The sequence below is a fragment of the Meleagris gallopavo genome, chromosome 13 (genome assembly GCF_905368555.1).
Source record: "Meleagris gallopavo chromosome 13, MGAL_WU_HG_1.1, whole genome shotgun sequence".
Classification (NCBI taxonomy): domain Eukaryota; kingdom Metazoa; phylum Chordata; class Aves; order Galliformes; family Phasianidae; genus Meleagris; species Meleagris gallopavo.
Window position 1 is genome coordinate 7,160,181 of NC_139416.1, and position 26,344 is coordinate 7,186,524.

The following is a 26,344-nucleotide window of genomic DNA, read 5'->3' on the forward strand; positions in this document are numbered from 1 at the left end:
GTTCTGCTCTCAGAGCGGGCGGCTGGAGAGCTGCCATCAATAGAGCAGCGGCACAATTCAGGGGGCGGGGAGGTAAATGCTCTCTTCTTGGCATCCGTGGGGAGGAGAAGGCCCGGCTCGCTCCTCCTGGGTGCCCAGAAGAGGCTCCTTGTTTGTGCTCAGAGAGTGGAAAAAGGGACCATTCACTCAGGAATATTCCTATGACCTCATGTTACCTCCCCGAGGAAGAGCCTGGCCTGCAAACCGGGCTCATTCCTGATTTATTTCTGTAGAACCTTCTTTCTCTTCCTTTCTCTTTCTCCACTGACTTGGGAGAATGGAGGAAAACAGCTTCCTATTTTAGGGACCTAATTAGATGGTTCAGGACTCGTTCTCTGTGCTGCATGGTTTGGTACACTCCTCTGGCAGATGAAGAAAAGGAAGCTGCTTTGGCAGTGTTTGGCTTTATTTTGTCCCATGCCACTCTATCTTGATTCTTTTCCTGTCTTCACTATTTCCTCTTTCTAATAGGCTTCTGCTTGCTGTAGTGTTTAGCTCCATAACCATTTAGCTCTAATTCTTGTTCTGTTTCTATTTACTCTGTGCTACTTTAAAGAAAATTCAGGGATTTCATTTGTTGTAATTTCAGTTGTACTTGTTGTACCAAAAGCTTTTTGTTGTCTATTGCTCAGCTCGTGAAGGCTAACAAAGGTCCGACCCTCTGTGTCCTCTCTCCAGTATTCAGTACCCAAAGTGACCCAATGCAGCACTGTCTGTCAGAAACTGAAGTTCTAGGAAGGACATTTTTGTTTATCTGCAGCTTCGATGACTGTTTCAGCACACTGGAGGCTGCATCTCCTCCACACTCATTCATTTTCCACATTTTAAGTCTTTAACTTTTGAACCATCACGATTTGGAGCCCATACATTGCGACAGTGCTCCTTTACGGTTGACATCAGTTCTGTATCTGGAATGCTGAGTGTTACCAGAATCTTGCTTTTGGACTGATAATTAACAAGCCATGTTGTGGTGCTTTGACACCAGGTTTGATAATATACTTCAGAAGAAAAGTTTTCAAGCTGTGGTAAAACTTGTCAAGGTAAAAACAAACAAGCAAACAAACAAAAAAACCCATAAAAACAGAATGCATTCTGTAGTAAGATCTAATCAGGTCACTTGAAGTGTTTGATTTATTTTGAATTTTGATATAAATTATTGGAAAACTGTTATTTCTATTCACTGCGTATCCGCAGACTTGCTGGGCACCCTCATTTGAGTTCATCAGGGATCAGGGTCAAAATGCTGCCTGCCATATACAAATCTAAGTCTGGTGTGTTTGGAACCAGGAATTTTGTTAGGACAAGTACAGAAATCAACCTTTGCTCTTGGCATACACTGTTCCACCCCTAGTCCGCCCCCCAGAAAGGGCTGGCGAAGCAGAAAGTTTCCAGTGCGCGCTGCCACCGTATCTCTTCTGATTGATCCCAAGGAGGACAAGGCACGGGCTGCTGCCCAGCAGCTCTGGTTCTGCCTCCAGCTGGCAGTCCAAGCAGGACCTTGGTTGCAGATTCTGTAATACTGCTTGTTAGCACAGCAGCATTGGAAGAAGGCTAACAGTTGTATAATACATTTTGCACAAGTCAAAGCATACGCTTGTAATCAAACAGTTGAATGAATATATACAGACTTGAAATTCAGTAGTTTGATTAATTTCCCAAGTGTAGAAACGTACACAGTAGAAAATAAATAGGATGAAAAAGTCCTTTTGTGTAAAACATAATATGAGGTGTTGTTTGTGTTATGGAAGTGTGTATTTCTTTAATTACAATAAATGTATGTTATTTTAATATGGATACTTTCAGGAAGGTAATGGTGCATGATGAACTTGCAGTTTTGGAATAAAAATTCATCATTAGAAGTAGGGTAGATTTAGGCTAGATAGAGGGTAGATTTAGATGAGGATAGATTAAGACCAGGTGTTAGGAAGAAATTCTTTACTGTGAGGGTGGTGAGACACTGGAATGGGTTGCCCAGTGAGGCTGTGGATGCTCTCACCTAGAGACGTCTAAGGCCAGGCTGGATGGGGCCCTGAGCAGCCTGGTCTAGAGGGAGGTGTCCCTGCCTATAGCAGGGGGTTGGAACTAGATGATCTTAAAGGTTCCTTCCAACCCAAACCATTCTATGATTCTATGATTCTATCTTCTTGCCTTTGGATGTTAACAGCAAAACTCACAGTGACTTCAGGAAAGGTGACCCTCGAGTTGGTATGACTGTGTTTGTACGTGCCACTCTGACTTATTGAGGCTTAGCATTCCTACCCATACAATGAGGAAAAGAAAGCTTAACTTTGTGAGCAAAGGTACTGTGAAATTAGTTAATGAATGTTTGTAACACAGTTGTGCAATGACCTATTAAGGATGAAGTGTCTTCTTGTATTTGCTTATGGAAATCTTCCTTTCTCTCACCCCTTGCCCCTGGAGTTGAAGGGCAGATAGCATGCATAGTCACAGGCTGCTGCTACACCCTGTGGAGGAGACCGTGGCTTTTGCACGTTGGCCTGAGATGATTGATAGGCACAATCATCGGGCAGCTTATGCAGCTGGCACAAAACATATGAATGCAAGTTTCAGAAACTAGACAATGAAGGTGGCACATACTGCTTACCAAGTGTAGTTCTTTGATCCCCAATGGCGTGTCCCATCCTTAGTTGTAAAGAAAGACTATGTTTGGTTTTCTCGCAGACATGAGAAGCTAAAATGAATTTCACAATGCTATTGAGTGGTTGGAGATATGGAACAACAGCAAATGTTTAAATACATGGAAAGCTAGTTACAGAGTTGGAGAAAAGCCTTGATAAACAGACCAACAGCTGCTGTCACATGTTTTCATGATGACAGACCTTCAGCAAGCTGCTTATCATGAATGAGTGCATGGTTTAAACCACATGATTATAATAATGATGTGGTAGCTGGATGTTTGTTTTTCTTATGCTGTTTCATTTAAATAAATGCACTGGATAGAAAACTACTCTTAAAATGGCAAAGTGGTTAACTATATTTAAGTAATAATATTTGAATGACATTTGATTTTGATCAGACATCAAGTAAACAAAAAATATGTTGCAAAACTTATGTTTTTTTTAGGCCGAAAGACAAGCTGTTCTCGTGTTCTGTGTCGTACAAGTATGAGAACGGGGAGGACCGTTTCCTCTGGAATACTGCTGATGGTGGTAGTTCAGAATATAATGAGCATCTTCAGAGAAATTACCGTTCTGAGTGTTCTACCAATTGAACAGAAACCATCAGGATCTTGCCCAGAACTCTGTGCAGTCAGTGGAAAAAGTGCCAGTTCAGTGAGTTTGTATCTTAATGTTTACTGCCTCTCATTCTCTTACGATAAGCAAAAATAAAGTCCAATCTCCAACCCAAAGAACAAACCCAAAAGGAAACATGAAAAACATTGTAAAAATTTCTTTGAAAATGAAAATAATGGAATTCTATTTTGAATAGGATACTTTATATACAAAACATTTAAAATAAAACTGCTTGCATGATTTTGTTGAAACCAAACTGTTCTAAACAATGTGTGAACTGTAATAATTTCGCACACCTGCGATGGGAAATTCATGAAACCATGACCTTGAGTCTGCTTCTGGGTTTGTTTTTTTCACCTTAACTGACAAGGCCCAGATACACAAAATACCAAAAACTATTTGAGTATTTCAGAGGGTCTTTAACAGCAAGGGACTATGAGCTAGAAATGCAAATGTTTCTTATGAGTTCCAAAGGAAGCACAGTAAGAATATGGACTTCTTGTGGATTTTGTGCTTGTAAAATTGGAGCTGCATACCGAAATACTGCAGTGTGTAAGAGTAGGGTAGGAAGGAGAGAATCCTAAGGCCTCCCATAATTCAGATCAGCCAGACTGCATGTGGCAACTGCATAGAAAAGAAACCATCAAGAACAGACACAGAACTTCATGTATAGCTTTTAATAAAATATGTAAATGGCATAGCTTTATTATTTCCTCTTTTAAATTAGTGTAAAACACATTTTAAGTGAGGCTCTGTCTTGCAAAGTACTACTGTTTCTGACATAGAGGTTAGGCATCTGTACCCTTAAAAAAAATATTTGTTGCTTTTTCTCAGTGCTGTATTAAACCTCTAAAGGGATACAAAAGTAGTTTTGACAAAGTAGTAATTTTTGAGGTTCAGATCTCAAAACTCTTGTGTTAATAAATTAGAATAACCAGAAAAAATACAATAGAATCACAGACCAGCACAGGTTGGTAAGGACTTTGGAAGATCATCAGGCCCAACCTTTAACAGATGTCTGTATGATGAATCTTAAAAATCAGTAGTCTAGCAATGAGTGCTATCTTGTTCAATAAGGAAAGAATTTTTTTGTTAAAGTATTTGAACAGCTGTTGCTGACTATTTTATTTGCTCTAAAAAGAAAGGGAGGATACTGTAATAGGACTGTGTTAGTTCTCTTGTATATTCATTAACTCCTTTCCTGGACACGGTCACACACACTGCAGAGCCCCCTGCTGTTAAGGGCCATCCAAAATATTTTTGTATGTTCTGCTATGCCTGAAACTTCTCAGTTAAGATGAAAAACAAAATCCTGAAATATTTTCCAGGTTCTCATTGCATGATTTAATCTCAATCCAGGAACAAATCTGGATGTCTTGCCTATACAGAACACAACTGTGCTTTTGGCAACAGTCACGGTTTATAGAAAATATAAACTTGTCTTTGTGTATCTGTGGAGAAAGACCTCTACTGGCAGCAGATAATGTAGGCTGAAAGCAGTACACACAGCGAGAAGGTAAACAAAACTCACCCTCTGAGAGATAATTTAAATACTGACAAGAAAAGGAATATGGCAAGTCAGCCAATTCAGTCAGTCTGCACGCAGCAGAAACCATAGCACAGGGATGGATGCTCACAAGTGCAGAATATCTTCTCATGCCCTTTGTGGGAGCTGGACTTGAAGCAACAAATGGCTGTGGAGTTCATAGGCATGAATGCTAAGAATGAGAGAAAGAGTGGGAGAAACAGAGAGGCCACAGAGCACCGACATGAGCTGTTAAGAGTGAGTCTCAAGGAGGAAGGGTAGAAACAAATCAATAGGTTGTGCTGTTCTAGGAAAGCATTCTGCACTGGTGTAAAATGTTTGGCTGTATATTCATTATACAATAATTGTTAGTATGGATGGAGTGGCATGACAAACTGAGAATCTTTAGGGGACTTTCTGGAGTGTAAATGTAATTTACTTCTGGGAAATGACGTAGCAGAAGTCCAGCACTTTTCCTATTGTTTAGATCATGACAGACTGTGACAGTGGCAATGTTACTGTAGTAGCACACTGCTGTCTGAGAACACCTACTGTGGTAGGTGTCTGCAGGAAGAGGAATGTGCATATGAGATTCCAATAAGGATGATATGTATGTAGGAAGGAGACACTGGGCTGAGAATTGGGAAAACTAGATTGAACAAAACTGTACACTGTGTATCTTACATTTATCTATAAGAGATGAAGTTAATACTTAGGTATGTTCATTGTGATTTAAAATGCAGCATGTAGAAAACCTCTCTATTTGTGTGGAGAGATGATAATCAGAGTTCAGACATTAGTGTTGAACTACTTTTAATATTTAGGATTTTAAGACTCTTCAAGATACATTTTTATCACATGTACTATGTATTATGAGTGGATTTTTGTTTGCCTACAACTCATAGCACTCATCCATTCCAGCACTGCTTTCATAACATGAATTGAACATTACACCTGAAGTCTAACTGCTCTTTGTTCCTGTGGTGTAAATCCTGGTTGCAGAATAGTTTAACAAGCATCTTCTCTCTTTTTCTTTATGTGAGTAGTTTAAATTCAAAACACTCAAATTATGTTATTGTCTTTAATACAAAATATAATGCAATTGAGAGCTGTTAGATCTGTCAGCATTTGTTTTGTCACCCAGAGTAAAAAAAAATCCTCTGTGCTGCAACAATGTGAAAGCTTCTGCTGGAACCAGATGTGGCATGTAGGACTTCTGGTGGAAAACAAGTAGAAAACCATTTACCAAACAGAGCCTTCTGGTGATTTAAAACTTGTAACAGTTCTACATGTAATCAATTCTTCTAAGAAGAATGCAGAACAACAACAAAGAAACAGTACAGTTGGTCTATTATTGGAGTATATGTTTTTAGTGTCTTTATTTCATTTACATATATTAATGAATATATAAAGATCTATTTATATAAAAATGTGAAATCCAATACAGTAAGTACAGTATGATGTACAAATATGGATCATAATCTAACGCACTTAGGTGGCTCGTGGTGGCTTCGTGGAGTCCCTTTCCAATGCAAGGTATGCCCCTCTCCAATAGAATGTTTTGAGATGGCTTTTCCTTCTTCAGAGTGGCTGCTAAAGAAAGGGTGTAGGAGTATGGGAAAAGTGGGAAAGTGGACCTTAAACAGTTTACTGGTGATTTTAACCCTCCATTTTCCTTGTTTTGCATGTGAAAAACAGCATAGGAGCAGAGTTGCTCTGTTTTGGCTGGGAGCTCTCTTTGAGGAGCTGCCCTGATAATTACAGAGATAAACTGTCAACAACAAAAGTGGGTAAATGATTCTGAGAGATTGTGCTTGGACTTGGAACTGCAACCTTCCTCTTCAAACGGTTGACTGAGACATCTCTACTCCTTGGGTCATGGTTAACATGAAATGAAAGATATTTCTTTTTCAAATTTAAATAAGAAATTTTTTACCCTAAAATTGTTACCTGTGAACTTTGTCATGTGAGAAGGTTAACTGTCAGGATTACTGAGAGGAACTGCATTTCCAATGATTAAGGTGGGAATGCACCTCCTTACTGTTATGATGTTATGTGACTTCCCTGTGTTATCTTCTAAATATTCTGATTTTCCTTAATATAGATAAATTAAATTTGTTGCTCTCTGTGCTGATTAGAGGATATTTCATTTCTTACTGTGTTTACATTACACACAGCAATAATGTTGCTTAGAAACCTGTAATAAAAGCACACTGCTGATGTAGAGTATGTGTGGGCTTTTATGAATCTGGAACTCCATTTTCTTGTTTCACAGAACCCGTAATAAAGCGGCATAAACAGCTGAACTGAATAAATCAAGCAAGAGTGAGGCTCCAGACAACATCGCTTGGCAACTGGGAGACCATTATCTGGTCTGTAGGGATGATCAGCAAACCACGGGAAGGTTAGAGCATTCACCAGCCCTTCAGCTGTATGGAGCTTTACTCTGTGAGGAGTTAGGAGGAGTGCTGGTTTTCAGCCTGAAGGAAGAGGTGTTTTTCCATTTGACAAGCAGGGGAAAGTGATTTGGGCTGTGCTGGACGATGAATAAATGCTCTCTGTAGATTCCTGTTTACCAAGAGCTGACCAAATGCCTCAAAATAACTCAGTGATGAGGTAGTAGACAGCAATAAAATTAACCTTTAAAAAGTGTTCTCTAAACTGCAGTTAGGTGAATTTCCTTAAAAGAAAAATACAGACAGAAGCCTGATTAAGAACACCTCTCCTCCAGTGTTCTACCTCCGTGTGGAGGTGCAGCAAGCTGAGTCCAACTCAGAGCAACCAAATCAGATTCTGTTAGAGCGGGCCCAGCGCCAGCCTCCCAGATGCTCCCATTGCTGCCCTGCGGAAGCATCACAGGACCAGAGCAGGTCTTTAATATTTGCTGGCAGCTGCACTCGGGGCTATTTTAATCAGAGATCTTTAAAAAAAGAACTTGCTGTCAAGGCTTTGGTGCATTTTTCTCCTGTAGACATTTTGTGGTAAAAGAAAAAATATAATTAAAAAAAGAGAGAGCCAAACTCTTTTAATAGAGGCATGTCATTCTCACTTTCCTCTTTGAGATGTAAGCTTTGCACGGGAATACAAAACATTCACACACTGTTGCAGAGCTCTAAATTTTTGCAGAGGAAGTATTTCAAACTGCTATTTTTCTTTAAAAATGTGTAAGAAATACAAAAGCGCAGCTAGGTTAGGTTACGCTATTAACCACTGCAGCCGGGAGTGACAGAAGAACCACGCTCCTGTAAGGACACACCACTGCAAACATGGCAAGCCTCACAGGCGCGAGCGAACAGCTGAGGCGCGAGGGTGCAGCGCAGCGCCGAGCCCCGCTGCCGGTGGGCGGCTCTGGAGATCGGCTGTCGCGCCCGTCGCTGAGCTCCCGAGCAGCCGCTCCTGGCCGCCATAGCCGATCCGCGGCCGTTAAGCGGCCCCGCGCCCCCTCGTGCGCAGCCAATCCGGCGGCGCGGACGGCTCCTCGCGCACGCGCCCCGCCTCGGCTCCCATCGGGTGGGCTGGGCTTCAACGGCGGCGTCGGGGGGGGTAAAGCGGCTCCTTTGTGGGCGCCGGGCCGGGGCCCGCGGAGGCCGCGCTCGCTGCCGTTGGCGCGCGCTCCCGGCCGGCGCCGCGCCCCCGCCTTCCTCTCCTCCCGCCCTCCCCGGCCGCCGAGGGGCGGGGCGCGGCGCGGCGCTCCGGCGGCAGCAGCATAGCAGCATAGCAGCATCGGTAGCGAGCATGTCGTCGAGCAGGGCCAAGAAAGTGAAGATGGCCACCAAGTCGTGCCCGGAGTGCGACCAGCAGGTGAGGCGGGGCGTGGCGTGGCGCGGCGCGCCACGGGAGCCGCCCTGTCCTGTCCTGTCAGCCGTTCCACGCCTGGCGCTTGCCCTCAGTGCCGTGTGCTCGGCGCTCACCGCCGCCCGGCCGGCATGGCAGCCCTGTCGCTGTGGCTGGGAGCAGGGCGAGCCGCGGGTGTGCGGGGCTTCGATGCCGCTTCGATGTCCCCGGCCCCGCGCCTCAGGGTGCAGCGCGCCCGCTGCCCGTGCGGGGGCTTCCCGCTGAGCCCCGCCGCTCTTCCTGTTTTCTGTCAGCTCCTCTCGCCTGTGGCTGTCTCTCGATGTACGTGCTGTAGAATATGCGTTTGCGACGGTAACGCCAGAAGCTGCTGGCTGAGCTGCTTGATTTTCAGAAAGGAGGAAGATCTGCGCTGTTTATAGCAGCGTTTGTATGAAGCACGGAGTTGTTGCCTTTACAGTCGCTGGTTGTGTGTACTGTGCTCCTCTCGCTGCAGTAGTTAGCTTATGCCAAAGGATTCTGTGACATGCAGCGTTGCTTAGGCATTGGTATTGTTTAGTAACGACAAAATATATAAAAATACAATTCACTTTGTAATTTATACAATGCAGCCTGTCCCTGGGATGACTCACGTGCCTGGGGCCGGTTAGGATCGCGCAATGTGCTGCTTTCTCATGGAGCAGCTTAGAAGGAGCAAAACTGGGAGCTTTGCTGTAATTCCTCCCGTGTGGTCCCAACATGAGTGCAGTGTTGTTTACCTCCCACCGCAGTTGTGCTCAGCATACAAAGTGCAGTTATTGTGCTTCAGCTTGAGCAGCAGTTGGGCTGTTGGCATATTACATGTTTGCCTTCACGTCCACTTCCTACTGGTGATGATGTTACTCATAAAAGCAGGCCGGCTCATTTCAGCCGTGCTGGAACAATAGCACAGCGCTGCAGAAGGCTGCCGTGGGGCTCGAGTAGGGGAGGAGGCTTTCCCGTGTAATTATGGGAAACACATTTCTGTTTGATCCTGGAACATGACTGGTATCCCATTTTCAGTTAAAACTTAAAACAAAAAGCCCTCACACAGCTTGCTGAACAAATTCTAAAAAATCACTTGTTCTGACTTGCATGGTTTTTGTAATGTTCCTATGCATCCTGGAGCAGCTGCGGGCATTACGCTGCGTGGGGCACCCTTTCATGTTTTAAGCAATGCATGAACCACTGCAGTTGCTCACATGTTGAGTACGTCACTGCAGTGCTGTTTCTGAGAAAAGGAAGCTATGTACCGAGTTCTGATATTAGGTCGGTGAAAGAAGAAATGGAAATGAGTGAGAAGTTGAGTATGAGATAGGTGTTTTTTGTTTTGTTCATTTAATTTAATGTGAATGACAAACTACCAATACTAGGAAGGGCAAATAATATTACAGACTTTTAAAGCTGATGTTCCGCTCCTTAGAACTAAACCAGATGATGTGTGTTATTAACAGGTCTTCCATGGCTGGCAAGGAATTATGTGCGTCTTGGCCTGGCACAAGAATTGCTCATCAGGCCTTGCTTTCCAAGACAAGAAGCTAAAACCTTGCCTTACAGTGCCTGGATCTTTAAAGCTTCTCTTGGAAGCGAGGTGCTTTGCCCCAGCACAGCTAATCGGCCCTCTGCACGGTGGGAAGCCCCTTGGTGGCTGTGTCTTCTACCAGCATTTCTTGCATAAACAAGGGCTTTGTGAGTTACAAGTGATATATGTGGAAATACTTAGCCACAGATATTACAGTATAATACTGAGTAATGCTTCTTAAGCTTTTAAACTTTTTTCCCTGACGTTTAGGTGATATGTAATTGCCATTTAGTGACATTGTTTTTTATTGTGTTGCTTTTTCTGTTACAGAGTTTTGGTTGTATTTTCACAGCCCCAGTAAACTAGGGAGCCTGAAATCCTTGCGGTCATTCATGGGAAATAATTAACTTTAATTTACCTTTGAGTGATCTTTCTTGTATGAGAAACTCAATTTGTTTTGGTTAGAAAAACATTGAACAGACTCAAATAGCATTTGCAGGACTGTGCTGCCTCAATGATTGCTGTGGGATGGTTTGTGTAGTAAGTAATTTTCAGAGGTTAATTGAGAGCCTTGGGTGAATAAGCTCCTTCCCACGTGCTCTTGCCCCCAAACATTAGGCCCATCCATGGGCCTAACCTATAACAATATCGTTCTGCCAAACGCCATGAAGTTAATTGGGAAAAAAAACATTGTGTTTCCTTCAGTTCCCATTGGTTGTTCTCCACCAGCGGTGGGGTTTTGATTTATTTATCTATAATTTTGGCAGAGCCAAGGGAGGTAATTATTGGAGTGATCCAGGTGTTCGAATGTGGGTTTATAATGTAAACAAACCTGAACAATGCAGATGAAGTGTCTGCTGGGTAGTGTTTCTATATTCTCCTCTTGAGACGTGAACAGTAGGATAAGAGCGCGCATGAACCTGCTAACTTTGATTTTAGGGTTAAGTAAAGCTTGATTATTTCTAATGAAAGCTTGAATTGTTTCTAATGTCAGTATTCCCATTAAAGGGAGTAACCACGTCTGTAGTTACCTGGGCTGCATCAAGTCACTCAGTACTCTGTTCCTGAGATGATGTACAGGAGTTGAGATGTGCTGAAGGAAGCAGAATAGCTTATTTATTCTGAGTAACAAGTTCCTCTTTAAAATTAATGTACTGCTTTCACATTCGTGTCTTAGCCAGTTGAATACGGGAAACCTTCTTATGCATGTCTGGTAAAATTCAGCAGACAGTCGTTAGTCTATACTCCTTGCTGTTTCAGTGAATGCTGGCAGACTTGTAGAGACCTGTCTTAAGTTGGGAAGTTACCTCCTACTTCTTTTCCCCACTCTCCTACTTCAACGTGATTTGATTTTAATGGTGTTATTTAAGTCTATTCCAAATTTTTGTTTATATTGCTTTAATTTGCGTTTTCAGTCTTACACCTAATCAAAGTTAGACGGGGTATCCTGTACTGTTTTAAAACATCTTGAAAGACCTTGGCTTTAGGTGAAGATGGCAAGGCTTGTCACTTATCAGCATTGCCTTTTTAAATTGTTCAGAGTAAATTTTGGTCATATTTCTTGTAAGCACAGCATTTCTAAATTCTTGCACCTTTGTTCAAATTGTCTGTTCTGGGCTGCTCTGCTGGTTGAGGGAAGCTCTGTGGCCTCTCAGGCTCTGTCTGCAGCCAGCTTTGGGTGAGCTGTGGCAGGTTATGTGTGTTTCGGCTTATCTGGTCCTTCTGAAGCTCCCCGGCCTTGTCTGCAGCCCTGTGGTAGTGTGGTACAAACGCATGTGTTTCACTTCAGGCTCTGTTGTGCCTCTCATGCTAAGCTGCTGTGCTGATGAAGGGGTTGGTTTTGATTGTTTCTGAGGGTGAATGTGTTCTAAATGTACAGATGATTTTAACTTATGCTTTCTTCTCCCTCCCCCCCCCCCCCCATTTTTTTTTGTTTTTGTTTAATAAGTGAGGGAAGGAATGCTGGGAGTGGCTTACTGCTATTGCTGGGGATAATTGTGAGCTCCAAAAGAAAACATGCTTCTATTCTAATTCACCCCTGGTTTGATGCCCTCAATTTCCCTCATCTCTTCCTACCAGCCTGGGGAAAAGGGCTCATTGTACAACACATAGCAGTGTTGTGTTTTGTGCTTGTTTTCTGCATGACAACTGCATGAAGAGAAGGCTTAGAGGGTGGTTACCTGCAGAACCTGGTTTGACTACTTTCAAATATAATATGTGATGGTCTAGACTGTAGTTTTTCAGTTTTTCAGTAAAAACTAAATATGAAGAGGTAGCTCTGTGGGGATGGAGTGTAAGATACTGTTGTGTGGTTTTGTTTTTGTTTTTTTCCATCATAGATAGGAATTTGGTCATAATTCAAAATGTTCTGAAATACTTTTCTTTTGCTTTCTCAGGTTCCTGTTGCATGTAAATCGTGTCCCTGTGGCTACATATTTATTAGTCGAAAACTCTTGCATGCTAAACGTGCGGAGAGATCACCACCCATTACAGGTAATGCTTACAAAGATCTGGAAGGTGATAATAGCTCTTCTGCTTTATTTCTTGGAAGCAAAGAGCAAAATTTTGTGCCTCTATGCAAACAGGCTGCTGTCAGCTCACTTTCCTTTGAATTTGTGCATAGTAATCTTAATGTATTAGTTTTTCTTCAGTTTTAATGGGGAAAATGTGATGGTTTTGGTCTTACATCCTTTATACTTGCAGTGTTGGCATTTATTCTGTGTACACTATAGCTGCTCGCATTAGTTGCTATGCAAAACAATCCCTTACAGAAAGCTTTCTGTTAATGTTTTGAAGATAAACGTCTACATACGTCAAAGGGATCAGATTTCAGAGTACATGCTGATTGAAGCTGGGTTTTCTGAAAGTAAAACTGTTTTTTCTTTAAGTTATATTGAGTTTTGCTTACTCATGAGCACTAGAATGGCACTGCATAAATGTGGTGACATGTCTAATTTAAAACCAGATACATCTTGCTTCTTTCTGCATGGTTAAATTTAAAAAGTCCATTTTGTGTCCAATCCAATTTTTTTTGTTTCTGAAGTGCATGCTGAAAAATTGGTTGAGTATGCATTCTGTCATAATTGACATTTGCCTTGTGCCTTTTTATCACTTCCTCAAGTCCTAGTAGGAATTAGTGAGATCAAGCACCTGTTGAGGAATTTTGTTTTTAATATTGATATATACTTTTTTTTCTAAATTATCCAAGAAGTCTACAAAACTGAACCTAAGAACTTGATATTTTTGTATTGATATTCTAAAGGGCCCTTGTAGTTCAAAAGCTAGTAGGGATTATATGATTATGTGGTAGATTACAGTATGGAACAGATAATACAATCTGATCTATTGTCTGGAAGGTTGATGAGTTTTCTCTCCCGCTCCCCAATTGTTTTAAATACAAGTTACCAAATTAAGTTGATGGCCATAGTTTGATAGAGCAAAGCTCCTGGATGATTTAGCTTTGCATGTGTGAAATACAGCTTTTAAATTAAGATCAGTGACAGGTTAATGTGCTGTCCAGTCTGTAAGTAGCCTGTCTATGTAAATGAGGTGACAAAATTAGAAAGAAACTGATCCCCCAGGAAGATTTTGCTCATAAGTGGAACTGCAACTTTCCTTTCTTTACCATGTAGTTACTGCAGAATGGAACTGCAGCCTTGCAAATGTTCAACCAGTTTGCATTGAATAGCCTGTGGTGGTTGCATACTATTTTCACTACTCAAGCTCTCTAATCTGTACGTAACTTTTAAGTGAAACTCATGTAAATGCTCTTTGATGTGTAGGAAGGTGATACACCTGTTCAGCATCAAGTGAAATGAGACTGGATCTTAGGCTGGGTTTGGTGGGGGAGGTACGCTGTGTAACTACATCTAATGATAGCATCCTTGAATCGGTATCTCAGTTTGTCTGAGCAGTGGGAACAATTTCAGTATTCGTATCAGAAGTACTTTACTATAGTTCAGCTATATGTTAAACCATACATTTTTAACTTATTCTTCACTAGTGAAAGTGTACATAGTGTCTTGATGGCTGTCCTGGAGAGTTTTTTCCACATCTTGTAATGGGAAGCTAAGAACTGGTATTCTAGTGAATGTCATATGTTACCAAATGTTATTTATATTTGAATGAATTAAAAGCTCAATCCATGTAATTAAGAAGGAAAGTGTAATTTTGCGTCTGACACCTTAACTTCAGCATGGGTATCATGAATATGTAATTGTTCTGTAAACGTATAGACCTGTAATTGTTGTGAAGAGAAGGAAAAAAAGTTGGGTGGGTGAGTGCTGAGAGTAAGTTATGAACGAAGATGAGGACAATTGAGGATCACACCATCTCTATTCATTTGCACAGAAAACAAGAGTGAGGCCAAAAGGAGACGGACAGAGAGAGTTAAACGGGAGAAGATAAATTCTGCAGTAAATAAAGACTTAGAAAACCGAAAGAGATCGAGGTCTAACAGCCATTCAGATCATAGCAGACGAGGAAGAGGAAGACCTAAGAGTGCCTCAGCCAAAAAGCACGAGGAAGAAAGAGGTATGAGAACTGGAGAAGTATTCACTGGGTTCTCTGTTTCTGTTAAGATTTTTTTTTTACCATTATTATCAATAAACTTCTATACCGTTTCTTTAGAGTAACTGGGCTAGGTCAGTCCAATACCACATATAATATAGAGAAGGGAATTTGGTTTTATGAAGTTTTGGTGCTGGATTGGAAGGAATTCCTAGTAATTAAATGAGTATTTTTTAGTCACCATATCCAGTTTTATCATGTAGGTTGAAAGTCCTGGAACTGTGATGCTTAGTGGTTTTTTTTGTTTGTTTTGTTTTTTTTGTTGTTGTTGTTTTGTTTTGTTTTTTGATCCACTATTCTAGATCACAACAACAAACAAGATGGTGGCTGTTGTTAGAGTAATTAGGATGACAACATTGCTTAAAAAAAAAAATACTTGAGACCCTTTAGGGAGCCCAAAGCAGAAACGGCATGTTGAGTCATTGCAGCGACTCGCACATTTATTCCAGGTTTTTACATAATATCTCCCAGGAAAGAATGCCTCCTTACTTATTAAGATGCCCACTGTTTTTAATCTTTATACAAGAGACTTCTACGTGTACTGGAGTAATTCTGGAGTCCTTCAAGCATGTGGCTGTCACTTCCATCTTTGAACCTGTTGGTATTACATTTGCTACCATCGTTGCTTGTGGCCTACTGATGTCTGCACCTTCACAGAATATGAGGCTTCCCTGTTCATTATTGATCTGAACTGAACTCTGTTTACATGCACCTGTAGGATCATTTATAGACACTCTTCTGAGAGTCTAATTCATGCACAGCTTTGGTTTGAAAATTCTGCAAGCTTTTTGGGTTGCCTTCTGAGAGTAAGTTTTTTTTCATATCCCATGAAAGAGAGGAAAGCAATCTAAGTAATCAAAAGAGGAAATCCATTCTGCATGCATGTGTTAGTGTCTTAAAAGCAATAATTTGAAAGCATGAGGAATATCTAGAAAACTAGGCCAAATATTTTTGACCTCTTGTTGCATACTGTGGAGTGTGTGAGAATATGCCAGTGCTCTGAGATGGAAAATGAGAAGTATAGATGTAGTGAGGCCTTTATGTAAGGATGCAGATGCATGTGCGTGTGGGGGTTTTGTTGTTACTGTCACATATCACTTGAGAAGATTGCCTTCATCTACTTGGTCTTCAATGGAACTATGACTACTGCACCAGCTCTGCAGAAAAGGTCAAAGAAGAAACAGTAGCAGAGCTTGAGTCTGTGCCTCCTTGAAGTACAGTAGCTCATCCCTAGTACAACACACTTAATTGGCCAGGAATAAGTGGGCGTATGATCTTTCTTACTTCTGGTTAATGTACAAATAAAAAAAAAAAAGTCAATAATTGGCTGCAATGTCTATAAAAATGAATTTGGCAAAGCACTCCTCATAACATAAGCAATTTCTCTAAAACAAGTTAACACTGAGATTTCCATTTTTGTGGTTTATAAAATTGGCTGAACTGTTATGTGGGGAGTAATTAGTGGGAATTTTAAAAATATTCTTTCTTCTCTGGTCTTGCTGCTGATAGTGTTTTTTATGTGGAAACATACTAAGCAACTGTAATTTCTCTGCTCCAGTTGAGGTGATTTTTGTGACTTGCTCAACTATCAGAGCATGGCACTGAGAGTGTTTGATGTCGGGTTGGGTAGGACTTCTAGCAACGTTAACCTTGTGAAAGATGCCCCTGCCCATGGCAAGAGGGATCGGACAGATAATCTTTGAGAGTCCCCTCCAGCCCAAATCATTATTTGATTCTTTGGAAGTTGGCTCTGGATTATCTTGAATTAGATATAAAATACTTTATTTCCTTTGTTGATTATATATTGCTGGGATATTTTGGGTACTGCTTGATTGCCACCAGTGATTGTGCTCCTCTTCTCTTTTTTTTTTCTGCCAAAAAACCCAAATAAATAAATAAAAAAAAAAAACCCAACAAATCAAAACTGGAAAAAAGCCACTGCTTGTAAGTTTGTAGGTATTTGGTTAGGCTTCTGCATTACCTAATGCTTTCAGGTGGACAGAGAACACCTAAATTAGAATAGCATGCAGATATTTTGTCTGTCTGAAGACCACCCAGCTGTGAAAATTTCCTTCCTGAAGACATCTGTAGCTTTGCTTCTGTGATTGCTTAATGCTCTTTTCATATGTAGTATGCTTTCCCCCTGTTATGTCTGTGCTTTCGGCCAGTTCTTTTGTTTCCTTCCTGACTGGTTCGCATTAGAGCTGCAGAATTCAGCACCAATTATGAGGAATGAGGGATGCAAAAGGGCTTTTTAAAATAATCTTTTTTTCCTCTAGATTCAGTAAGAAGGAGTTGGGGATGGGAAAAGAGGAAGATGACATAGAATGAGGCGATGTGGTAGAGGACTGGGACTCAAAGGAGATGCTTCTGTCATGTTTCAAAGTGATGTGATAGCCCTGGGAAATCAGAACTCCTCACTAAAAGCTTGATTTGTCAGAATTGTCAGTGTTTTTTTTTTGTCAAGATGCTGCAATATATTTTGTAAATAAAAACACTTCATAATAATCTGCTATTGATTTTGCTGCTGTTGTGGCATAATCTGATTTTGCCATGTGGGGCTGCAGTGCATAGCTGGGCTGGTTCGCAGACTGCCTTCTTATGTACATAACAGCTTTGTTGTTTATCAGGTGTGAGTCTTATTACAGATATTTATGTTTCAGTACCCTAATACTATTTCAGCTGAAGTAGTAAAATTGCTTGAACGAAGTTTTCCCTTCCCAGCAACTTGTTACTCTATCATTTGTGCATTTGTTTACTCAGTGTGCACGGGTGAAGTAGTGCTGTCTGGGATAGAAAGAATTCTTAGAAACTCAGCACTTTGGATTTTGAATCCATGCAAAATTTATGAGGGAGCAGAGTCCACATTTGATTTATGCATAGGGGACAATTTAAAGGTCTGTGGGTCCGGAATGTTGCATAAGATCTAGGAATGAGTCTAGAAAGATTGAGTATTTTCACATAAGTATCCTCTTTGTTGTATGGCAAAGGACTTGATATTTTTAATGTATTACATAAATGGTGTTGTGATATTGTAAGACGGTCTTTTGCTAATAATAGAGAAGTGAGTCAAAACTACTTTCAGATAGGAATGTGAAGTGGAAAGTTTTAATGCTGTCTGTAGAAACCATGGTATCCTATGAATAGCTTGTAACAAAATTTCTGCCAGATGCAAGTTCTTCACTAGTTGCTGATGAAAAATGAAATGATCTTGATGCATAAAGCTTACAAACCCTTGTTAATTCCCAGTACCATTTGATGTGAAGATTTCAATGGATTCTTCAAAGTGGAAGCTTCTCGGGACTGGCTCGTACTCTAGAAGGGGCAGGAAGGAAGGGAATTCTTGGGAAATCTGCTTGGCCAAGTCGTCTGAAATCTATTAACATTAAATGGGGCGAGGGGAGGTGTTTTTAATTTTTCTGTGTACTGACATTCTGGGTTTGTTGGGATGAGGAAGTCTGGGGAAAAATAAGAAAAGGGGAGGTCTTTAGATAAGAAAACAGGAAAGGTTAATATGAAATGAGTAGTGTGTGCATAATGGCTGTACTGAGAACAGCTCCTTGCTTTGTTAATATATATAAAAGTTGGGAAGGAGGAGGTGGAGCAGCCCAGACTTTATATGTGTGTACGAATTAGTATCTTAAATTGCTGGTAGGATTTCTGGTGAAACTCTTTAGCTTTTCTTTCAAACTCAATACACAGGAGAATATGGCCTGATAAAGCTGGGGAACCAACAGAAATCACATTGCAAATATCAAATGAGCTTTGATTTCTATTACTTTGCTAAGGCAGATTTTATGTCTTAAAATTCCTTCTCTGCAGGGAAAGAGTGAGCTAGTGTGTGATTTTGAGCTGTCTAGAAATCTTTCAGTAGAAGGTTCTGTTGCTGTGTGCGTCTAAATCAGTATTAAACCAGAACAGTGGTGAAGGATTTTTCACTTTCTCCTGCTTCGTAGTTTTATCACATATGCTTGACTTCTCAGGGAAAGCAGTCTATTGGAATGGTGTTCTTGTTTATAACAGACACTCAGATGTGAAGCCAAAACTAAAAACATTATGAATGTGGACCCAGCAGAAGAATAAGTATGTGAGTAAGTGGACATAAAATCATCTAGGTTGGAAAAGACCTTCAAGATGATCAAGTCCAACTGTAAGCCTGGTCTACCACGTTGCTTAGTGTCACAAGGACATAGGAGATCTTTTTTCCACACTGTGCTTTTATGTATGTTGTTACTCAATCTTCCCATTTGTGGAGAAGGCTTGGTCTGTTCTTGTGAAGATTTTTCCAGCATGGGGGGAGCTTCCAGTCTTTCATCTCTGCTTTTCTCTGACTACCTAGGTACTTTGCCCACAGATTTTACAGGATCAGAGATGAACAGCTGTTAGCTTGTTGATTAAGCCATCATTATTTTCTTGTATTTCTTCTTGTATTGCATTTTTTTGTATTTCTTGTATCCATCTCTGGTTTAGGTGTGTAGGTGAAGCAGTATGCTGGAGTGTGCTGTGGTCAAGAGTGTGTGTCTGTATGTTAATGAGATAAGGGATCAGGTGAACATGTATTGTGATTCTAAATTAGTCTGGGGCACTGTTGAATGTGGAGTAGAAATGGAGTTTCAGAGTTGAAAACTGTAGTCAAAGATCAGGTTTGCAACTACTCAAGGAGCCTAAGTGTCCACAAGTCTGTGGGTCCTGCTGAGATGCATTCCCAGAATCCTGAAGGAATTGGCTGACATAGTTTCTAAGCCATGCTCAGTGATGTTTGAAAAGTCATGATGGTCAAGTGAGGGCTATGGTAACTGGAAAAAAGGCAGTGTTACATCCAATTTTAAGGGTAGAAAGGATGACCCAGGGAGCTACCGACCTGTCAGCTTCACCTCAGTGCTGGGGAACATCATGGAGCAGATCCTCCTGGAAGCTATGCTAAGGCATATGGAAGGGAAGGAGGGGATATGGGATGACCAGCATGGCTTAATCAAGGGCAGGTACTATCTTACCAAGCTTTCTGCTTTTTGTGATGGTGTAACTGCATTAGGAGACAAGGGAAGAGCTAATGATGTAATCTGTCTGGACTTCAGTAAGGTCTTTGGCACAGTCTCCCATAAGATACGAGTTTGATGGGTGGACTGTTTGATGGATGAGGAACTGGTTGTGAGATCATATCAGAGAGTGGTAGTCAATGGCTGAATGTCCGAGTGGAAATCAATGACAAGTGCTGTCCCTCAGGAGTCAGTACTTGGACTAGTGCTCTTTAACATCTTTATCAACGACATTGACAGTGGGATTGAGTGCACCCTCAGCAAATTTGCAAATGACACCAAGCTGTGTGGTGAAGTGGGCATGCCTGAGGGATGGGATGCCATCCACAGGAACCTAGACTCGAGCTGTGGGCCCAAGAAAACCTCGTGAGGTTCAGCAAAGTCAAATGCAAGGACTTGCACCTGGGTTGTGTCAACCTGTGCTATCAATAAAAGCTGGGGAATATAAAGATACAGTACAGCCCTTCTGAAAAGGACTTGGGGGTACTGGTGGATGGCAAGCCAAACATGAGCCAACAATGTGCCCAGAAAGTCAGCTGTATCCTGGGCTGCATCAAAAGAAGTGTGCCTAGCGAGTTAAGGGAGATGATCCTGCCCCTCTGCTCTGTACTGGTGAGACCTGATGTGGAGTACTATCTCTGTATTTGGAGTCCTCAGTACAGAAGAGGTGTAGACTTGTTGGAGTGCATCCAGAGGAGTGCCACAAAAAGTATCCAGGGGATAGAACACCTCCCCTGTTGGGATAGGCTGAGAGCTATCCCAAGATGAGAAGGCTCCGGGAGGATCTGATAGCAGCCTTTCATTGTCTAAAGAGGAGCTGTGAGAAAGAAGAAGGCAGACTCCTTAGCAGGGTCTGTTGTGACAAGACGAGGGGAAATGGTTTCAAACTAAAAGAAGGGAGACTTAGATTGGCAATAAGGAAGAAGATTTTTATAGTAAAGGTGGTGAGGTTCTGGCACAGGTTGCCCAGAGAGGTGGTGGATGCCTCGTCCTTGGAGACACCCAAGGTCAGGCTGGATGGGGATCTGAGCGTCAAGCTGTAGAACTAGGTGGCCTTCAAAGATCCTTTTGAACTCAAATGATTCTATGATTCTGTAAAAACGATCTTTAGAACTATATTTTGTGTGTATTGCTCTCTTCTGTGTCTACAAGGCTGGTCTTATGCTGACGAAACTTTTTTTATTGTTTTCTTTTGCTTTCTCTGAGTTTTCAGATACCTGTGGCTAGCTAAACTGAAGTATAAATAGGCATGATCTAGAGTAAGCGGTATTTTTGAAAGCAGTGTTCTGAGTTTTGGCGTATGCTGCAGAGTAAGTTAGTTAAGCAGGCACCCTTGCTTACCGTTATGTGTCTGCAGCCCTGAAACAAGACAGTGTTTTCAGAGGAAGCTAAGGGGCTTTCCCTTGCTTACTCAGGTTTAATGTTGTTCCACATCTGGGATAAAATTGAAAGTCTCTAGTACAGAAAGTTCAGAAATGATTGTGGTAGCAAATTGGGATCCCTGTGCTATGTATCTGCGTATCTGCTTTTTGGACTTCGGCACTGTAGTTCATGTCTTTGTTATGTAGATGTAAAATGAGGGTACAAATGTTGTAGTTAATGAGAATATTGTGAAACATCATTGTTTTTTGGGATGGGGGCGGTTTTTGTAAAAGCAAAACAACCCAACCAACAAAATCACCACCAGGAAACCAAACCCCAGTAAACCTGGAGGAACACTTGAGTTCAGTTTTGTGCCAGGAATCAATATATTGTTAATGACTCATTCTTCCTTAGTCATTAAAGAATAGAAATTCAGTCATGCTTTTGGGTGACTAATTCTGTGACTCTTTGAGCACTTTTGTGTGCCTCCCTCCCTTCCTTATCTCTCAGTCCCTCCCCAAGTAGGAGTTGTCGAACTTCTTTGTAATTCCTGTGCGCATTATAATATTGTAAGTTACATAGTAGTAAATTAAGTGGAAAAAAAAAAAAAAAGCTTCTAATAGTGACTTTTTTTTTCTTCTACAGAGAAACAAGAAAAAGAAGTTGACATGTATGCTAACCTTTCAGATGAAAAGGCCTTCGTATTTTCAGTGGCCTTGGCGGAAATAAACAGAAAAATTATCAATCAAAGACTCATTCTGTAACTTGTAAGCACAATCTGATGCATTTATATACGGAATGACTAGCATATTTCCAAGGTGTCATGGACTCTCGGAAAGCGTGTTGTCTGCGCCAATAAGGACCATAGTATTTCCTGTTAAAATTCTGCTGCTGTTTTTGGAAATCACATTCTGTCTCTGCAAGTGAGAAGGGAAGTGTTCTCAAGATTGTGCTATGGAAATCAGAAAGCAGAAGTGTTTTATGCCTTGAAGACAAATACTAGATGAATGCTGAGAGAGACTGCACCCTTGCTAGAGCACTTCTTTTAGATTTGCTGCCAGAAATGCAATATTTTAAATATTTTCAGAAAGTAATGATTTTCCTTTAAAATCGTATATTTCAGATTTTTGGCTGTATTGCAGTTTACATATGTACAGTTCACTTAACTTTTTAATAAATTGATATTCCAATATTTTATTGAGCTGGAAATTAAGTACATTTGTGATACCTTAAGTGTTTTGGTTTTAATCCTCTTAGAAGTCTGGTATTCTTTGTAGGGGTGGCATTAGCTTTGTCTGTTTTTTTTGTGTGTGTGTGGTTGTTTTTTTTTTTTTTTTAATAGATAAAGTATAATTCAGTAGGAAGAAAACTAAAGCAATTTCATTTTGAGTGATTATTCTGCTTGACAACTTGACAAAGAGTTCCTTTTTACAGAGAGTTGCTTTTCAATAGCCATGTCCAGTTTTTGAGGTCAGTCTGCTGGGGTTTGAAAGGCAAATACTTGTTTTGTAACTAGTGTTTGCTAGGTATCTGTCTTATCTGGTTGGTAAGTACTTAGGGTACCAATTTTTTTTTTTTAGTGGAAAGAGAGAAAGTAGATATCTGTGATGTAGTTTGGCATCTAGCAACTTCTCACTGATATTCCCAAAACATGAGGATATGCTGGTTAAATTTAATTCTCAATAGCTTTTGTTGTCTTTTTTTTTTTTTTTTTTTTTTTTAATGTATCTCCTTGCAGAATTGTCTTTGGACAGTTCATGTTAAATAACAAAGCAAATGTGAGTGTGGAAAGATGGGCTGTTCTGTTAGAAATAGGTTTGGGAAAGATATTCAACAATAGTCATTGTGTTAAAATGGTATAATGCAATTTGAGCCCAAATTCTGACATTAATATATATTTTTTTCTTTTTTTTCCCTTTTTTCTAAAAAACAATAAAAAAAAACTTCAAACTGTAGAACACTGAAGAGGAGATGTGGGAAGCAGTTGCATGTATAGGATCTGACATACTTGCTTTTTATCACTTTTCTAAGAAGAGGAGAGTCTCATTTTTCAGTCTTACTCGTACTTTTCATATCACTGTCTTAATAGTGAGAATGAGTTTCTGCCACAGAGCTGATCTTTGGTTGGTAGCAGAGAATTTCATGAATAAAGCTAGGCTATTGAACTTGCTGCTTACTAATTATTGTTTAAAGGAAGGAGCTGTGCTTTGAGTTAATTAAGCCACAAGGGATGACTTTTAATCCTTAAGCCGTAATTGGGGTCCTTTCTAATGATGGGGGAGTGGGATGGGTATGAAAAACCACTTAAACCACTAATCTGCATTTATCTTTATTCCAGTAAATGAGAATTTGTGAACACAAGTCCTACTTCTCTTCATCATGTAAATTTCTGCTTTCCAGGGCTGTAGCCTGTCACAGATAAAAGTAGCAAGAACAGATGAGTATCTCTTAAGGATAGAGATAATGCGTCATAACGGCTGTCTGCATGGTAAGTTAAAAGTCAGAATGACAAAAGGGAAGTTCTCATTTTGCAAACTTAAGATATAGTCAGGATTGTGTTGCTTCTGTTGCCAGAATGAGATTTCCTGTGTTAAGAGAGGAAGGGAAATACTAGTGTCCAACTGTCTGGTGCTCAAACCTGCATTCCTACAGGTGCCTCTTTCTTTTTACTCCTGTATATGGAATGAATGTTCTTGTAATAGAGATTCTCTTCATCAGAGGAATGCAGCTGATGTTGTTAAATGTCATGTTAAGATTTCTACACTTAGACTGGTGCCTTCACTTTACTGTTAAGTACTGAAAAATACATTAATACCTCTCAAATGTGCAAGGCCCTTTTCCCTCTTCATCAGTGGATAATCTTGAACGAGTGATCAATTTCTATTTCTGTACTACTTCCTTTTGTTTTCATCAGGTCTCTGCTCTCAATTCTTTCTCAGTTGTGGTCATGCTATTGTTCTTTCCTTACTGGCTTCCAGTTTCTTTGCAGAAGCTGTGATAGATGCAGGTTGTTTTGAAAATATCCCAGGGTGGGGGTAGCTCTTTGCTACTGGACCACAATGGATCTTGCAAAGCAGGCATCCAGATTTGCTTTTACCACCAATCAGAAACAAACCAATTTCCTATATAAATGAGACACTTTGGAATCTTCCTAAAGCACTGGTAACTCTGTAACTGTAATATCATAAGACATAGATTTCTTGGAATATATTCCACAATTGAACTGTAAATTGTGCATTTCAGGATTCAAGAGCTCTTTCTTGGTGTTGGAGATGGTCAAGGGATTAAAAATAGCAGTAAATGACTGTAAATTATTGATGTTGAATGTATTGCATCTCAGTCTACAAAACTGTAAAATAAAGTCAATGACAGCTAAATGATGACATAGTAAAATCCTGTGTATTGCAAACTGTATTTGTGCCTGTCTTTTTAATGTATCTGACTTGGAAACTTTTTTTTTTTTTTTTTTTTTTTTCCTCCTTGTTTCCTCCAAGAAGCAAGAATGACTATGTAACTCTTCAGGAACTAATTGATGCCTTTTTTTGATGACTGGTTTCAGTGTAAGATTTTAGGGCCTGCCCTGCCCTGGAATGTTTCTTCAGTTCAGTCTGATTTAATCTGCTTCATTGCATATTGTAGCAGAAAGTTTCTTTGAGGAATATTGCATTTTTTTCCTATTAACTTGAAAGAAGAGAAAATATTTCACATCTGTAAAAATACTAAGTCACTTCTGCACCACCTCTATGCTAACCTATCTGTCGAGAGTAAATTACTGTTGTGAATTGAATGGTGTAGGATTTTACTGGAAAGCTGCCTGCTTGAAAGTTACCATCTTGCAAATTCTGTTCTGCCACTTTGTTTATTTTTTTCCTGATGAACTGTACTTCCTATGTTTATGTATCTACGTAACAGCATGTCAGACTATCAAGTGGGATCACAGCTTACATTCTAGCTTGGGATTTCTCTGCATTTACTTTATTCTGCTACTAGATGGCAGCCTTATTCTAAGGACAGTTACTGTATATGTTCAGGCATTCTTACTATTAAAAGAACATAGTATTTAATTTCCTGTGAAAGTACACTGAAAGATAGTCACTTTTCTTTAGAATGCCACTGGGAAGCTGTGTAAATAATAGTGTAATAGTGTAAATAATTACATTAATCCCAGTTTATGGGATCATAGATATGCAATGTTCATTACTGGTGAGTGTTACAGCTGCAGTGGCATTTCCTTGCCTAGCAAAGGAAAGATAGCTATGGTGGCTCGTTCCTGATATGAGGAGGCAGGGACCTGAGTGACTGGGCAGGAGGGCTGTGCCTTGAAAAGAACAGAATGTTAAATGGGATAGGGGGAATAACACAAGAGAAGAAAGGGCAGGGAAGGAAAGTGGGGGTGATTGAGGGAATTTATCTGGAAATTGCATGGGAGAAAAGTTAAACTAGGCAGAGCTGGAGGAGAATGGAATAACAAGAACTAAGCATGACTGTGTGAAAGCTGCTAGGAGAGATATATGTAGGCCTTGTGTGATTTATCGTAGGGGAGAAAGCAGTGCATGAGCTCCACATTTCTGGAGATGTGACAAAAAGCAGGAAAATTTGGAAGGCAGAAGAGAGATGATAGAAGAGTAAGAATACATAAACCATTCTGACTTGAAGAGATCCTTTTTACTAAAAAAGTGGGTAGCATGAGCAATGAGTGCTCCAAAGGCTGTGTTCTTCTTTTCTGTTGTGTGTCACCATCTGTATCCTTAGTTGTAAGTTTATTGGGCTCTCGTGGTTATGATCTACAGGGAAACTGATTCAGGCATGATATGTAGGGTGGATGAGGTGTTTTGCAAGATGTTTTTCATTTTGAATCAGCTCTGAAAGGAGGCTTTTTGATGACTAGAATGAACCTTACTATCATTAGTGACACTTCTCTTTAGCTCATTGTCTAACAATCCATTCTGCCAAAGTTATCGCCTGTCTAAAAATACTTACCTCTGAATTTAAGATCCAGATGGGAAGGATTTTAGAAGTCTGATTTCCTTATTTCTGGGACATAAATCTTGGTCTGTGTATACTTTAAGAGACTTAATCACAGAAATGATGTGTTTCTTAGTTAATAAATCATTAAAAGTAGAGGTCATGATTACCAACTGTATGGCCAAGAGAGGTAAAGAGGGTAGGAAAGGATTGCATCAGTTGATTGAATTCTTTATGAAATACAGAGTAGTGCATATTCTAA

At 40.4% G+C, this 26,344-nt stretch overlaps 2 protein-coding genes across 4 annotated transcripts in view; both read left to right on the plus strand.

The window, feature by feature from the left end:
• The window catches only part of C13H16orf87 (chromosome 13 C16orf87 homolog), a 47,905-nt gene extending 25,596 nt beyond the window's left edge, over positions 1–22,309 (plus strand). Inside the window, exons 2-5 of one of the 3 annotated variants that reach the window (XM_085235175.1) lie at positions 3,124–3,332; positions 12,547–12,643; positions 14,501–14,683; positions 21,763–22,309. In XM_085235175.1, the coding sequence (XP_085091301.1) occupies positions 3,124–3,332; positions 12,547–12,643; positions 14,501–14,683; positions 21,763–21,881 (608 nt within the window). In that variant the 3' untranslated portion in view covers positions 21,882–22,309. Of the gene's footprint in view, positions 1–3,123; positions 3,333–7,093; positions 7,341–8,481; positions 8,620–12,546; positions 12,644–14,500; positions 14,684–21,762 lie in introns of those variants that run through there. The other 2 variants (XM_085235178.1, XM_085235177.1) reach the window with 2 other exon arrangements.
• A 134-nt stretch (positions 22,310–22,443) lies between these two features.
• MYLK3 (myosin light chain kinase 3) overlaps positions 22,444–26,344 on the plus strand; it is a 38,000-nt gene continuing 34,099 nt past the window's right edge. Inside the window, exon 1 of the mRNA XM_085235161.1 lies at positions 22,444–23,605. The gene's annotated coding sequence lies outside the window, so the exon portion shown is untranslated. The remainder of the gene's footprint in view (positions 23,606–26,344) is intronic.